The following is a 17,088-nucleotide window of genomic DNA, read 5'->3' as shown; positions in this document are numbered from 1 at the left end:
TAAAAATCAATTGGCCAGGCTGGAAAAAAATGTAGTGTATTCAACCCTCAGGTGTAATAAGTCAGTACAAGCCCTGTGTTTGAAGGCTAATTCCGTCCTAGGTACATGAGTGCAGCCTGCTGTTACACATTGCAGGCCACCCACATTCCCAGCCTCAGCCTCAAAAATACAGTGAGGATTTTCCAAAAGAAACTGGAACTTCCATAATCCCTGAGATCAGACAAGGTGCCTAAGCACTCAAAGAAGTTCTTTTATGAAAAAGAGTGTTCTCAGAGTGCTGTCCGGGTAAGACAGTGAACTGGGTTTTAAGACAACACTGCTTAATCCAAGCACTGAAATAAATTTCTCAGCATTGATTACATCTGTGCTCAGGGCTTACCACAGGTTTCCCAGCAGAAGGATCCCCAGAAGGACTGGTGTGTCCTAGGACAGGGCTGTTGTTTTTTCTTACCTGTTCACTTCCCTCAGGATCTTCTCCATGTTCCCAATGCTGCGCATCTTATACAGGAACCATTTGTCAATGGCTGTGAGTTTGTGAATGACATCCACAGGGACTTCGTTATCCAAGGCCTGCCAAAAATAGGACAGTGCCAAACAGCCCCTTTAATACATGCTTAGCAAATACAGATTTAGTTTGCAAATAGGTAGCAGCAACTATATAGCATAAAGGTATAAAAAGTACTGTAGACTGAGCTGGACAAATCAAAGTTTCATCTACCCCAGGATCTGTCTCCCTCAGCAATGGAAAACATGCTCCTCAAGCAGTGTAGGGAGGCACCAGTCACTTCTGCACAGGCTGTGGTACCAAAAGCTGGCTTCTGTTTGACCAAGAGAGATAATTTGCTTTCCACAGAGCCAGCAGCCAAACTTAAACTGATGGCAACAAGGCTTGGCAGCCACTGAGTATATGCCTCAACTACCTACAGCAAGGCATATTCAGCCTGCAGTGCCAACTCCTCCACCTACATCCCTTACCACTCACGTTGCCTAAATCTCAGACCCACTGCCAACCTCCTAGCTGCAAATGTTAAACAGCAAGTCCAGCTTCTCAGCTGTGGAGGAACTTCTTTTGCTTTGGGGCATAAATCTTGATTTACCCTTGAAATACAAGACTGAATCAAAACATAGGGCCTTGAAATACCCCTGAAGCAAGGGAAAGTCCAGTCCTAGATGACACACTGCAGCTACAGCATAACTGAGGCTTCTCTCTCTGTATCTTAAGTTAATGTCAAGATCATTCAAATTCCTCTGCATTATTATCAAACTATTTTATTATTATCAAGTATTTTATTATTATCAAACTATTTGCAACCATAGGGTAAAAAGGAACCCCACAGAGTTATTATTCAAATGATAATGTTTTACAGGACACTGCGGAATTTATAAAAAAAGAAACAAACTCAGAGAAATATGCTAGAGCACCCCGCAATATGATTGTATTGGGGGGCAGTTGTATCTTGATACATTGCAGTTGTACCTTCTGTCACTGGTATTTCTTGGGTCTCACCACTGGTGTACACAGTTACAACTCTCCTGGTAAGACAACTATAATCAACCATAATGATAATACCAACACGGTATCTTTGCTGAGCTGAAGTAATCAGGCTCATTAATTTGTTACAATGCTTAATTGTTTTCTTGCAGGGCAGCATCCCTGGAACAAAGCCAGAGCAACGCCACTGAAGAAAACTCCAGCACTAATCCAGGAATGAGTTTGGCCCACTGCACATCGGTATTATTCTTCTGAGTTAGCAAGCTGTGGACACAACGTTGTACCGTCACCACATGCTTCAGCATGTGATGTGGAGACTTTACACCAGCTGAGAGAAATGCACAGGTCACTTCACTCCTGTGCTCCAAAAAGGCACCACCCGCACAGACAAGGGAGGGGTAACAGCTTTCATCAGGCACTGCAAAATACTGACACTGCCTTCTACCTTTTCTAAAGGATTTCCAGGCAGCTTGCCTGGGTCTCCCTCTCACAGTTTTTCTCTTGTCCTGAGAAGTAATAAGCTGCTGACTTGAATAGCCTGCTTGCTCACAAGCAGCAGAGAAAATCTCTAATGCCCATTTTGCTCCTTTAGAGTAACCAGTCCGTTACACACGGAGCCTTCAGCTAGTGCTTGGGCACCCAACAGCCACTGCTCTTCCAAATGCCTGCAGAGAGAAGCCTGGGGCCATGACAGTCGTCCCTGAGCACTGGCAATAACAAGGCTGGGCTTCTCACATATTTCTGGGTATAATACTGGTATGAGGCAACTCGTAAGGGTCCCTCCCATCCTGACACCTTAGTGCTTGAAGGGTAAAGTCACACTGCCACATTAGTGGGACACGAGCAGGTCTTTCTTCTGCCCATCCATTTTCACAAAACACGTGCAGACTTGCATGTCTTGAGGATCTCCAACCTTCAGTCAATGGTCCCTGAGCCACGTATACACACACAGGTAGCATGCCCACATACACTTAATCTGCTTAGGACACTTTATTTAAGAATCCTAGGCATCTTCAAGGGAAACTGAAAAAAAACAGAAATGCCTTCCCCTCCTTAACCAGAGCAGGGGCAGAGAAAATAAACTGTCTTCATCCCTATGGCATAAATCTGGAAACTGGGAGAGAAGAATGAGTTTGCAGACAGTTCTTGCTCTGAAATCACCACACAACAGGGGCAAATCAGGTTTCCAGGCAGAAAATCCCTGTAGGATTTGAACAGGGGCCCTGGACAGCACTCCAATGGCTTTACTCTATTCCAACCTACGTGAAGGAATACAGCCTAAACACACAGTGGAAGAAGGTGGAGGGAGGCACAGCAGGACAGCATGACTTTAGAGCCCTGCTCACCTTCAAGAGTGTCCCATCCGGTAGACACTGGCCCCACACTAGGAAGCTAAGGGGTTTATAGGACTGCCTTCACACTGTGAGTTGGAGAGCAAGCCTGGTCTCCAGGCCAAGCAGCGGAGGGCAGCTCAGCTGCCCGTGCTGTCTTTAGGGCTGGGACCCTTGTTCCTCTGGTCCCATCTCTGCTCCCCACCAAAAGAAGTATTTAGCTGCCTGTGGACAGAGCACAAGTGCAAACTAACACGTCCATAGTGTGGACAACCAGGAGACCAGGGCCCTGGTGTGAAATAGAGCAAGGATCAAATCCACAGCATAAGTCTTCTGAGGTCACTTGTATACAAATCCAAAGAGGGCCCAGAAAAGATCTGATACAACCTGAGCAGCCCTGCTCATCAGGCAGTTACACCCTTGGCCACTCTGGCCAAGGAACAAATCTCATTTATTTCAGCCTTTCTCCTAGTGCCTTCTTTTACGTTACGACAGAGAGTACCGTTACAACAGCAATAGCTCTGAATGGCAGCTGAACTCCCTTCCCTTTCACCTGAACAGTTACTGTTTTCATCATCCAACAGACAAAGGAGAGAGAAAAAGTAAAAAGCCTTGGAAAGTTGACTAGTGGGGCTTGGGGGGAGGAGAAGACATACAACAAAGGTCCATCCTGTTTCAAACAAAGCTGACAGCTAAGGGGGACTAACTGTTGGCTTTTAAATGTCAGCAAGCTGGAAAGGGATTTCCAGGCAGGCAGCCCCAGCTGCCAGAAGTACCTCTTACTGATATTGCTTGCCTCAGTTATTAATGGGGACGAATTAGTGCACTGTGTCAGACAGAAGCAGCTCTTTAAAAGGAGGGATTAAGACTTTGATCTTGCTTTTTCTGACAGCTCCCAGTGAAAATGCCACCAGCTGGGAACACCCAGAGTGTTCACTGTGGCCCAAATTCACCTTCATCTCCCCAGATCCCCTGTGTTAACATGGGGCTAAGATTAACCTTTCCTAAAAGCTCTCTGAGCCACTCAGAGACAAGAAGCAAGATTTTTCTCTGAGTCACAAGAGAAAGCTGTAATAAAGACCAAGCACAGCTGTTGAAGGATGTTCTACACTTATGAAGACACACATTTCCCCAGCTTGAAAAGCGAGAGTCAACAGCCGGACAAACCACACATTTATAGAGCATCTTGTGCTTTTTGTTCAGGCCATTTATAAGAGGAACAGCTATGTGAAAACCTTTCTACAAATATGGCACAACCTCAACTCCCCACACTCATGTGGAGGATGTAATGAGATGTATCTACACATGAGCACAAAGGGCTTAAAGACTCCACCACACAAAGTCAGGGGCACAAAAAATAGTACCTGGTCACTCCCTGCAAGGAAGGCTTGCAATCTTAAAAGAAACCCACAACAGGTAAGTATGAGCTATAAAAAACAGCTGCCTCGTCTTCACAGAGGATATGGACAGATGGACACATTAGCTGCAGCAAAACCAAAGTGTGAAATTGCACCTACCTTGTAAAGTAACTAACCCCACATTTACCGTGTGATACACACAGGAAAACACTCTGGAGCTGAAGGAAGAAATTATTTCACACACTAGCTCCCCTTACAATAAAACTCCCCCTTACCCAGACACCTTGAAAGATGAAGTGATTTGCCCGGTGTGACAGGAGAGGGGTTAAAAGAATGCTAGCGGAAGTTGAGCCTATTTCAAAGAACAGGGGATTTCCTGTATGCTAAATTTAACACAGAGTTTTGGGTTTTTTTAGTTTCAAGCCCATACCAATGCAACAACTGCAAAAAGACTGCTCTCTCACAAACTGCAGCTTGCCATTCTTTATCATCTTTTGTTTCAGTCCTCAAAAGGATCTTAATTTTTTTCCTTCCTCCCTCTCTATAAATTAACGGTAATCTGCAAAACTGGCCAACTTTGACTGACACCTAGTGTAAAAGAGGGCTGAACATTAGCCAATATTTAGCAAACAATTATATTACAGGAACAATCAAAGGAAAGTGATCCAGGTCTCCACCAACACTCAGCTACAAACTGCAGTGTCAGGACACAGGAATGCACCTGCTGCTGAATGCAACAATCATTGGCTAAGATTGTACCAAAAGGCAAACACAGTACCTGAATACAGGAAGATGCAGGAAAATACAGATGTCGGCAGGAAAAATTAAAGTCATATACCCACCCAGCTATTATGTTCTGCAGAGGAAATTACATGCAATAGAGAATATCTGTACTTCAACAGCAAGAATCCTATGCAAGGTGGTCCCAGCGTGCTTCACACAGGGAAGCAATGAGGTGAAGAATATGTCACCTCAGCTGATCCAGTCTGGTAGCTGTAATTCAAGGAACATAGTTCAAGGACTTTCTACCTTTTGTTACCTTGGCTATTGCATATATTCGCGTGCTGGATGGCTCAGAGAGTTCCTTCTGGAGATCTACAATGGCTGGCCAGGGTTTATTCATGGGCAGATGTGAAGTGAAGCCATCTACAGATGGGTGGCACATTCTCAGGGCCTTTTGGAAGCTCTCTTCAAAAGTGCGTCCAATAGCCATGACCTGTAGCAAAGAGCATTTCCACATTAACTATGGTGAGCTGCTGCCTAGATATCCTCTGAATAACAGAGGAGTGCAAATTTAAACCACGAAGACAGACATACAGAAAGATTACAGACTTTGGACCTCCTCCTTAAGACAGTCCTGCTGGCTTTCAGACAGGCACAGCTGACTAAGCCTCGGGAGTTCCACTTCTAGGCCTGACTCTGCCAATATTATCAACAGGGAGTTTCAGACAAGTGACTGCTTTCTGCTTTCATCTCCCTATCTATAAAACACAGGAAGCCTCTGCTCTCCTCTGTAAACTGCTTTGAAGCACTTTAGTAGAGGGAAGCATTATGCAGCAGCATGGGTGTAGTAATATAGAAGGATATTTCTGTTTAACAACCTGTTAGAGATAGAAACTCACAGTGGGAATTTTAAGGTTCAGAAGAAATCTGCTCCTTTTCCTTTAAATTAGATTTAGCAGTGACTCTTCCCTGTGAGGGCTCTCTTAAAGGATTACTCCTCCTTGGCATAGCAGCACTGGGGTTTCCCTCCTTCAATCTTGACATCACATCTAGTAAGAAAATAAGCCTTTCTCTGTGGAAATCTGTGAGGCAACAGAGCCCTTTCTCAAATTTCTACATTTTTATTTCCCAGTGCAGTGAAACCCTAACAACATAAAAATTTTTTCAAACACAATGTTGAAAAATGCCAAAAAAAAAAAACCCAACATTGTTTTTTCTCTTCTCACAGCTCCAGGTCCACTGCCCATCACAACAGAGCTCAGGAAAAAACAGGCCAGGCCAGGCTGTTCAATTAATATAAATGCAGTAGGTACTGTGATCTGGCTTCAAGTCCAGGCCTAGGGAGACAACTGTGCCATATGAAAGAGACACAGTGGCAAGAAGCTCTTTGCTTCAAAGACACCCTCTCCTACTCACAGGTCCTGGAGACGAATCTTTTTGCTGAGTACCTCCACCAGCTGCAAACTGCATCTCTTAAGCTTCTCCATCCCTGTTTCAATTCACCCCCCAGCAGTCACAGACCTGCACAGTTGGAGCACAGACTCTTCCTACAACTCCCCCCTCCCTTTACCTAGCATCCTGCCTTGAGAAGCATGGGGGGTTCATGCAGTTCTGCTTTTGTGATATATGAACACTGGAAGGACTCGATATTTCCTCCTGCAAATGTTGTGTGGCCAGGAAGTGTTTACAGCTGATGGTGCACAAGGCAATTGTATTTAGGAAACCCAGCTCTACAGAACAGTCCAAAAACCCCTAAGTAGAGAGGGTTAATATCAGTAAACGTCAGCTTGCTACAAAAATCCCACAAATTCATTGCCATTAGAAGCCAAAACTGCCACTGGAAAATCAAGTTCTAATTAATCCTTCCAGTTGTGATGAAGGCTTATTGTCTAAGCAAGGTAGAATTGATGTTAGGAAGGTCTCATGTGTCAAAATAATTTAATAAAATAGCTACTTGAAAAGCATTTGGAAAAAAAGGCAGCTGAAAAAATACACAATTAATTATTTTGCTTTGGTAGCTGATATGTAATTAACTAATTAAGTGGGTAATTTACCCATTTTGTTTCATTTCTCTCCTCTTAAAACATAGTCTGGAAATGCTGTTATTGTCCCGGACACCTTAAAATCAGGCTTTAAAAGTCACAATGTCATTTTCCAGTTATAAGACACTTAATCACTAAGAGAAGTCAAAGCTTCAGAGCAAGATTACAGGTTGTGTTTGTGTTTCAAGAGCAGAAGTAGGCTGAGATTTGGCATATGGTTTTAACAGAAAAGACAAATAATTATGGGAACAACTGAGAGCTGTGGCTCATCGGCATTACTGAAGATCTTAACAGACTACAAGTCTTGAAGTAATACTCTAATTAACCACCACTACAGAACCCCAAACAAAAAATAAAACTCAGGGTCCTGTAGTGACTGTTAAGAATGAAGTCAACCTCAGGTGATCCAAAGTGGTCTCTTCCCTTAGAAGTCAAACCATTTATGAATCCACACTATGATATCCAAGACTACACAGTCCTAACTCATTTTGATTAATTATACTACTGGATAAAAATCATTTGAGCTGAATAAATACCTTCAGAAACCATTAGGTCCCTGAAGATAGATATTCTGAGGGTTTACAATAGAAATGACTTTCCCAAGTGGTGGAATGGGACTGTCTTGCACTCACCTCTCCCACGCTCTTCATGGAGCTTCCAATCCGGTTGGATGTATACTGAAAACGGTCCAAATCCCAGCGGGGTATCTTGGTAACAACGTAATCCAGGCTGGGCTCAAAGCAGGCAGAGGTTTTTCCTGTCACAACATTCTTGATTTCTGGCAAGGGGATCCCCAAGGCAATTTTGGCAGCAATGAATGCTAATGGATACCTGCCATAGAGGAGAAGTAGAGAACAGTAGAGTGGGAAGCACTTTGCTTCTGCAAATCCCGGGAGTGGATCAAATTAAACAGATGTGAAGTGATTTTTCCTTCTCAACACAACAGAAGGTTACTGTGCTCAAGCACAGCAGGGCCTGTCCAGCTTCCTACCTTAACACATTGTAGAGCTACCTAGATCTGGCACTTCTTTATTATCTGCAAAGCCACCATTTTAAGTATCTGTCACACCCACAGTGAGACCACATAAACAGATATGTTTTGCTGCAGGTCTGTCATCCAAAAAGAAAACAATCAAACGCCCACTGTCCAACATCATGGCTTATCTCTAGTCTGCTATGGCACTTCAACAACCACAAGAGTTGTTGAGAACTGCAAATTAGAGACTAATTTGTGCCTCTCAACAGCATCTGCAAAGTGCAATTAAGAAGCCAATTTTTAAACAGCCTGCTCTGACCATCCTTATCTTGATTAGTTTATGATTAGCCAACAAAACAAAGGCAGCTAGCAATACCATTTGCATCAATCTGACAGACAGCTCATTAATAACTGTGTCCTCTGGGTCCCAGAGATGATTTGCAGCCAACATATGGATACAGTGGATATGTTTTGTAAGGACAGCTATGCTCCCCCCCCACACCTCCTGGGAGTTTTTCCATTTGTAGTAACAGCATCAGCAGGTTGGAATGGACCTGGAGGGCTCACTAACCCCTTCCTCCATATCCCAGAAGGACTAACTCTCCAAGAGTCAATCCTAGCAGATGCTGACAAGAAATGTTCTTAGAAGCTTCCCATACAGAAATCTGCATTTCACTGACCTGACCGCTCCAGAGTTCTTCCTAACAGCCAACTTCAGCCTTCCTTGCTGCAAATTAAGCCTGTGCTTCCTTGTCTTAACTGCATGGAGAGCAGATGCAGGAACTCTTCTTCCTTGCAGCTACCACTTATGTATTTAAATAATATACTGATCCAAGTCCCTCATCGTAATTCTCTTTCTGTTCTCCCCTCAGTTTTTGTTTTTTCATTTGTTTGTTCTGTAGTATTTTGGGTTTTTTTAAATAATCTTACCCTGTCGCCTTGGAGGCCAAAGCTGAGCTTCTTGAGAGTCTGGCATTAACTTCAATGATGTAGTACTCCAGGGATGCTGGATGCAGAGCAAACTGGATATTACACTCTCCCACGATGCCCAAATGTCGGACAACTTTGATGGCACGATCCCTCAGCATCTGAAATTCCTCATTAGTGAGTGTCTGGCTTGGAGCCACTACAACAGAATCTCCTGTTTGTCACAAGGTAGCAGAGAAGCAAAATGAGAAGCAGCTCAGTGGCAGTAAATTCTAGCCACAGAGGTCATGTTCTTTGCTAACCCATTGCTAGTAGTGAAGTTACCACAGACACTCAAACCTGTGGATGCAGAGTTGATGAAAAGCACAGATAGTTAGAAGCCTAGAGTTGGAGGGCCAGGCAATCTTATGGAAAACAGGATCATAGCGGTAGGTTTAACCCACCAATATCTGTTTCATACCCTAGCTAGCTGTGTCCAAGACCTGAAGAGTATTTCTAGAGCCCACTTCATCAATCACAAAACTATGCCAATAACAGCAGGCAGAAGGGCACTGCATAAAAAAGTTAGAGCCATTTCCAGTGAGCCACCCTGTGCCCAAGCCTACCTGTGTGGACTCCCATAGCATCAATGTTTTCCATATTGCAGACAGCAATACAGTTATCAGCAGCATCTCTCACAACTTCATACTCTATCTCCTTCCAGCCAACAACTGATTTTTCCACCAGAATTTGGTTAGTTATTGCAAATGCCTGGGAATATGTTACAGAAAATGAACAGTAAAAAAGAAAACCTTATTAGAACATGTTCCATATTTAAGACTTCTGTGGCTTATCTCCAGACATCCCAGACCAACGTGAAAATTGAAAGATGAAGATAAGCAAAGTTCATAGCCCTGATGACAAGCACTTTATATTTCTCCTTTTTTAAAAAATTTTGCATTAGCTTCATTTGAAAGGCACAGAAAATATTTATGTGATCTAATGGGAAAAAAAGACAGAGCATGTGAGTTTGCAATGGCATATAAATAACAAATGGGAATATAAAAACATCTAAGGCTTCAATCACACAACAGACACATGCTTTTTTTTCTGTATGTGGGCAGCCCCATGGACTTCAACAGAACTCTGCAGAAATCTAAATGACTGAGTGATGGGGAGTGTGGGTGCCAGCAAACACTACATAGTTAATAGCACTAATAATGCTGCTTATCATTGGCATACTAACCAGAAGCAAGATTCGTGATTTATTCTTAAACTAATCTTGAAAACACTCCTCAGCGCAAGAGACAAAAATGAAAAATATAGTTTGTTGGTAAATGAGGGTAATCTAAGTGAATAAATAGCCTTAATATTAGCAGATAAAAAACATTAATCAATTCTTGCTTAAAATCCTCGAAAGTAATGGGCATATTATCAATCCATCCTTTAGCAAAGCTTCTTGTTTTAATGCTGCCCATGAATCAGTCTTCAGTCTGGTCCCCTCTGTAGTTAGCTCAAGTTGTTATTCAAACATTGCCCTTAGCTCAGTTGCCAAACTCACACAAAAAAAAAAAAAAAAAAAGGAAAAAAGTAGTTTGAGGAGTGGTACTTTGGTACTTCACACCCAGCCTAAGCAGATACTGAATTTGTGGTGACGTAGCAGGAACACCTAACCACACTTGTAAAACAATCTACGCTGCTCCTGTGTTACTGTCTATTGCCTTCTCTTGCTCAAAATGATCAGACTCAGGAGACATGAATTCAAGGCCAGATTACTTGAACTAGCTGTGTTATGAAACATCCATAGGCGTTCAGTTATCTGAATTATGTAGAATTCAGAGTCCAGTGTCTGAAAATCCAGTTCACAGAATTACTACAGATCATCTTCATAACTGTAAAGAATGGAGTTTCTGCTGGGCTGTGAAAATGAGCATCCAAAGTTTTTCACTGTAAATTTCAAAGTGCTGATACCAAACTGGGAGGTGCTGCTGACTCTCTTGAGGGACAGGAGGCCTTGCAGAGGGATCTAGATCAATTGGAGCATTGGGCTATGAGTAATGGGATGAAATTGAACAAGTCGAAATGACGGATTCTGCACTTAGGGCAGAGTAACACCAGGCACAAGTTTAAATTGGGAGAGGAGTGGCTGGAGAGCAGCACTGCAGAAAGGGATCTAGGGGTGCTGGTGGGCAGCAGGCTCAGTATGAGCCAGCAGTGTGCCCTGGCAGCCAAGGGGAAAAACCACATCCTGGGGTGCATCAAACACATCATAACCAGCAGGTCAAAAGAGGTGATTATCCCGCTGCATTCAGCGCTGGTGTGGCCTCACCTTGAGCACTGGGTGCAGTTCTGGGCCCCACAATTTTAAAAGGATGTGAAGGTCCTTGAATGTGTCCAAAGGAGGGCAAAAAAGCTGGTGACAGAGCTGGAAGGCATGTCCTGTGAGGAGTGGCTAAGGACTTTGGGCTTGTCTAGCTTGGAGAAAAGGAGGCTGAAGTACGACCTCATTGCTCTCTACAGCTTCCTGGAGACGGAGGTGCTGAGCTCTTCTCCCTGGGATCCAGTGACAGGACACGTGGGGATGGCTCAAAGCTGCATCAGGGGAGGTTCAGACTGGACATTAGGAAGCGTTTCTTTACCAAGAGGGTGGTCAAACACTGGAACAGGCTTCCTAGGGAAGTGGTCAATGCCTCAAGCCTGTCAGTGTTTAAAAGGCATTTGGACAACACCCTTAATAACATGCTTTAACTTTTGGTCAGCCCTGAAGTGGTCACGCAATTGGACTGGATGATCGTTGTAGGTCCCCTCCAACTGAAACAGTCTATTCTAGTCTACTCTCTTCATTCAAAATGCTGAAGCTCTTTTTGCATAATTTTTGACAAAATGAAAACATTTCTTAGAAAGTAAAACAGAATCAGCCTTTTGGTAGAAAAAAAGGAAAGCTTCAGAAATATGAAAAATCTACTAAAAATATGAACTGCCCCACTCCTAAAATTTTACAGATAATAAGATGTTTATAAAGAGCAGCTGTTATACAGATTTCAAGGAAAAACAGAGATGTTCAAAGCCACTTTTTTAAAAAATCACCAAGAAATGCTGATCAAAACCAGGTTTCCCTACTGAAGAATGTTTTGATATAAACCCCTCAGACAGCTGCACTCCCAGGGTTTCTGGGTGAATTTCTGCTTTCTCTAAACATAGACTATGCATGAGCTTGGGCAAACAAAGTGTTTCCAACCTCAGCCATCAATCCGTAAGATGGGGTTACTGCACCCACTGCCTCCTCCTGCATCTGTCAGTCCTGTCCACTGAGCCTCCCCGCAACCGACACTGCCTGAGCAGATGTTTGTTCAGCACTAAGCACACTAGACCCAAAGTCTGTTTGCATGACAGCAGTGTGGAGGCATACAAAAATGTCATTTTCACATACAGCTCTTACTGCCATCAGCGGTATTTCTTTCTAAAGATACGTGAAAGATTAAGAAGTTCAGCAAATCAGGAAAAGGCAAACCCAAGAATTTTAGAGACCAACTGATAGAGATTTGTCTCCTAAAATTCTGCGGTTTTGCCAAGGAAAAAGCTTTTTTGTTTTCCCCAATTATCTGTTTACTTTTCACAGCAAGTTTATAAAAACAATCCCAGATTTCCTACAGAAAAAGAGCTGTCTCTTCATAGCCAGAGACAGCTGGTGGATGTCAAATTATGAAGTGTCATCCTGTCAAATCTCTACATGAGCTTTTGACCTAGCAAAAATACTGTCTTTAGACAGAAACACAGCAGAAGCCCGAGCCTCCCAGCTCTGCTGTCCCTGATACTACATTATCACTCAGCATTTCAAATGTTTCAACTTTCTTGACATCTTTCATGTGCCATTTACTCCTGAAAGTAGGTGAATATAGTCCACTATGTTTCTTTTCAGACCAAAATTGCTGAAACACTTGCTCAGATTATAACTTGTTTCTCATGAATTTAACAGATCTCTCATTTAATCATTTTCATTACCCAAGTCAGCAAGAATTATGAAAAGAGGGCATTAGAAGGAATCAGGATAATATGTTACAGATAAGCTGAAAGGTAGGGTATGTACAATTCCAGTGTCTGTGACTATTAAAAAAATATTTAAGAAAATCAGATGTTCACCTCTATTCCCAGAGCTTGCAATTGCAGACATACCTTCGTACCAAGGTCCAGCAAACTTTCCTTATCAGGACATATGCCTGACCCCAGACCACCAAGGGCATAAGCAGAACGTATCATGACTGGGTAGCTAATCTTTTCAGCTGCCTTCAGAGCATCTTCAATCTTAAAGGAGAGGGGAATACATTTCAGAGATATGATAATAATTAAGATGAATAAAGTCTTCAACTCTCATTACATGGTTAACTGGAAATCCCATCAGTAAGACACTAAGCTGTCTGAAGATAAAATGAAAATAATAAAAGTTGGATTCGTAACATTGTTTTTCTCTGCCAAACAGCAGAAGACTGGAACACGGACTCAAGGAGGTGACTTCTGTCCTTAGTTATGTGTGGACTTTCTTGTTGACTTTCCATAGACAATGTCCTTACCTGGTCTGTCTTGACAGACTTTAGCATGAAATAACCCCTCCAACAGACATTCTGGATTAAGACATGTTTGGTTTCCCCCAAACTCAAACAGGCCTTCCCACTGAACTAATTTTTTTGTTTTCACACTCCCCTCCTCAAGAAGGATTTCAGTACTGCTGATTTTGAGGACCTGAGATCCTAAGTCTAAATGGCTTGTGAAAGAATTTTTTAAAAGAAAAGTAACCACTGACATGTTATATATTTTTGTGCTGCAGCACTAAAGTCTCCCAGCCTAATTTACTGTTCTTGTCAATGGTAAATTAGCTTCGGCTTTCCAAGTGCTTAATTGCATTTTCACTCAGTTTAAATCATGGTGAACCAGTATCAATCACTGTGGAGTGCTGAAAGTGTACGGACTACAGTATCCACAGCTGTATTCAGCTTTCACTCAACAAAACTAGAATTTTTTTTTTTAATAACTCAAATGGACAACAGTAATAGTAATCACATCTTCAAAATTATCTGATTTACCGATTCCACTGCAAAGCTAGGAGCAATCTTTTCATTTAGCTCAGTCAGTTTATCGGAAAAAAGTTTTCTATCCTCTGTAGCCATGATGGATTCAACTGATGTACCTAAGACCTTCACACCATACTCCTGCAGGACTCCTTGTTTGAAGAGTTCCACTCCTGCAGAGTAAACAAACCAGTTTTAAGGGGTGATGGTAGATGAAGAAGAAAGTATTCAAAAGATATCTGACTAGCTGACAACTTGTTCGGCCTCATCAACAGCTAATTTTATTGTTCTTTGTCAGTATTAGAACTCAGAACTACAACATGAAAGTTTATGTCCTCAAATCTATGAAACCTGGAATATTAGTAAAGTTACTGCTTGGCCATCATCTGCAACACAAAACAAAGCAGTGCGGTTGGATACTGTTGCAAGAAGCTAAATGAAGTTAACTTTTCCTTTTGATCTCTGCCTCAAGGTGGTCTAAATATCCCCAGTCCAACTACGATAATTAAGATTTAAGCTGAAAAGCAGGACACATGGATTACTTCTAAGTATCAAAACCTGCAATTAAATGTTATGTTCACAGCTTAGCAATTAGTCACTCCCCCATGGTCAGTATCCCTGCCTGTGTCCCTTAGTAACCTGGGCAATGTATCAGGCACATGGGTCTTGCACGTCTGCACAAATAAAGTCTGCTGAGCACGTGGTACAAACCATGCGTTTGCCTGCAAGGAGTGCCAAGGCATCTGTACGATACTCACCACAGTTGAGAGCAGTCTGGCCACCCATGCCCAGGATTAATCCATCGGGACGCTCTGCCTTGATGACCTCTGTGACAAAGTGTGGAGTGATGGGGAGGAAGTAGACAGCATCAGCCTGCTTTAAGCCAGTCTCATTGGTCTGCACCGAAGCAATATTGGGATTCATGAGGACAATTTTCACATTTTCTTCCTGAAAAATTAAAATCTGCATTAAAGATAGGCATATGTGGAAAAAGAGCTAATAGCAACAGCCAGGAGACATGGGTTTCAACAAGCAATTTATCAAAAGCAGAATTTAAAATCCTGGTTCCTTATGTACTCTCCATAAGGGATTTCTGGTATCTTGTACCAGGCTGAGCTAACACCAGTTCTTTACTTTTGTGCCTCTGCCTGTCTGTGAATCTGGAGGGAATGGCAATTCCCACCTGATTCAGAAATTTTGTTGAAATTGTTTAACACATTCAGGACTTACATACGGGAGACAGGAACAAACTCCAGCATAACCATGCCTGTCTTCTGTTGGAAGTCAGACCGAAAGTGGCAAAGCAAAAAAAAATGTAATCAAAACCCAATCTTTTCTTGCCAAGCAGTAGGTCTTTGATCATGGGTATCCAGGTAGTTCTCAGATTTTTGTACTGAATAGTAACAGTAGAAGAATACATTTTTTGCTTTGACTTTCCATAGAGATACTTTAATTTTCCTGGTGTTACCACTTTAAAACGCTGTCCCATAACCTTCTTATTTGATATTGCACATACTAAAAGACAAACGTTGCCTCTATATGCAAGACAAAGGTTAGGCAAAACTTCACGCTGTTTTTTCTCTGTCACAGATGAGAAATTGAGATAGACTGATAATGAAGTTGATCTGTTTCCTGCTATAACAATGGGAGTTTTGCCACTCTTTTGACTACAGAGAGAAATTCACTACAGTTTGCTCATTAATAGAAAAGTCTGAATCAGAGCTGGGCATATCAACTCACCTCACTCTTGAAATATTAGCGTGTAATGAGGAAGCCAACCAAGTTTTGCTAATAATTATGAGACCAGAATGTGGCCAAACTTAAAAAAAACCCCAAACACATCAACCACAAGCAGATAAAGAACAATGTATTACTGCTTTGTTGAAAAGGTGGACTGGGAAGTGCAAAGGCTGTGGCCTCATTTTTGCAGGAACAGGTTCTAATCTCCATTAATTTCTTGTAAGGCAATAAACTTCTACAAACAAACCATTTGTAAACAATGCTAATTATAGATGCAAAATACATTTTAAGAAAAAGATTTGCTATATGGAAGTTGCAGAGGTTAAGAAACAACAACGATTCTCATTAAAAACAGGAACTGTGATGACATTAAAAAAAAACAGTAAAAAGAAACAGGAAGATGGCTGGTAGGCTAAGTCAGCCATTCCTCAAGCAAATGCTGTGGAAGTGTTGCTGGGACCAGTATAGTAACTGCTATTTTTTTCCCAGTTCACAATAAGCATGAAAATGCCATAGGGTTTCTCTGTGTTTGTTTAAAATTTGTGATTGCCTGACCCATTGGTTTGGGGGAACAAATATATAGCTCACCTGGAGCAGTGGGATTCTCACTCAGAGCTCTGACTGCTCAGTTCAGGTATTGGATAACATTTCTTCTTCCTCTGATAATTTAAAATACTGCCTTAAAGACTGGCTGTAAATTTCTGTTGACCTTTTTTCTCCATGAAAAGTTGGATTTTTTTTCACTGAAGCCCACTTTCCTTGGAAATGTGTGGAACAGGGAGGGGAAAGAAGAGATAAAATCCTTATGGAAAATATTTCAGATTTAGACAAATTACCCCAAACTGGGTAGTGGCGGTGCTAAAGCAAAAGTGTAGATCTCTGATGAAATGTTCTTCTCTAATAAATGTATTCAGAAATTCATAGTTATAATTCTGTTGTAATGAATGGGGGAGAGAGAGGTATAACGCTTTTCAATGAGCTGCAGTATCTGTACATCTCAGCCCTTTCTTTCCTACTTATCTGGGGCAAGGTGTCTTAAGGACCAGCTAGCAGTGATGAAGATAATTAATGAGAATTAATGTTCACTGTGCTAAGAGAGACACATTTTACTGATATCACATCCTCTAGCCCAATTGTTCAGGATGTTGGATTTTAATCCACTTGCTGTTTGCCCTTGCAGTCCTTTCCTTCAACTTCTGCCTTTTGGATTTTTTTATAAGCACACAGGACTCTGTGCAATGGCTACCCATCCTGATTGGAGACCTTTGTTACAACTTAATTAAAACAGTGAATTAATAATACTCCAGGAGGGCTCCATTCTCCTTTTTGTATAATATCCACCTGTATTCAGACCAGTCAGGAGACTCCCCACAGCAAGTAATCCAAAAGGTTTTTCAGGTGACCACAAGTCAGTCTCTGTTGTTCACAGATGCTTCCAGGCCTTGTTCTTCAGAGAA

At 42.1% G+C, this 17,088-nt stretch overlaps 1 protein-coding gene across 1 annotated transcript in view; it reads right to left on the bottom strand.

Moving 5' to 3' along the window:
• Positions 1-17,088, bottom strand: part of CPS1 (carbamoyl-phosphate synthase 1) — a 94,792-nt gene that overhangs the window by 46,793 nt on the left and 30,911 nt on the right. The window contains exons 14-21 of the mRNA XM_074828319.1: positions 14,650-14,839; positions 13,907-14,064; positions 13,002-13,130; positions 9,455-9,599; positions 8,853-9,063; positions 7,579-7,777; positions 5,221-5,397; positions 452-570 (exon numbers count right to left, since the gene is read on the bottom strand). Coding sequence (XP_074684420.1) covers positions 452-570; positions 5,221-5,397; positions 7,579-7,777; positions 8,853-9,063; positions 9,455-9,599; positions 13,002-13,130; positions 13,907-14,064; positions 14,650-14,839 — 1,328 coding nt within the window. The remainder of the gene's footprint in view (positions 1-451; positions 571-5,220; positions 5,398-7,578; positions 7,778-8,852; positions 9,064-9,454; positions 9,600-13,001; positions 13,131-13,906; positions 14,065-14,649; positions 14,840-17,088) is intronic.

The sequence above is a fragment of the Strix aluco genome, chromosome 6 (assembly GCF_031877795.1).
Source record: "Strix aluco isolate bStrAlu1 chromosome 6, bStrAlu1.hap1, whole genome shotgun sequence".
In the NCBI taxonomy this organism is placed as follows: Eukaryota; Metazoa; Chordata; class Aves; order Strigiformes; family Strigidae; genus Strix; species Strix aluco.
Note: the sequence above shows the minus strand (reverse complement) of the source record. Positions and strands in the feature narration are given on the sequence as shown.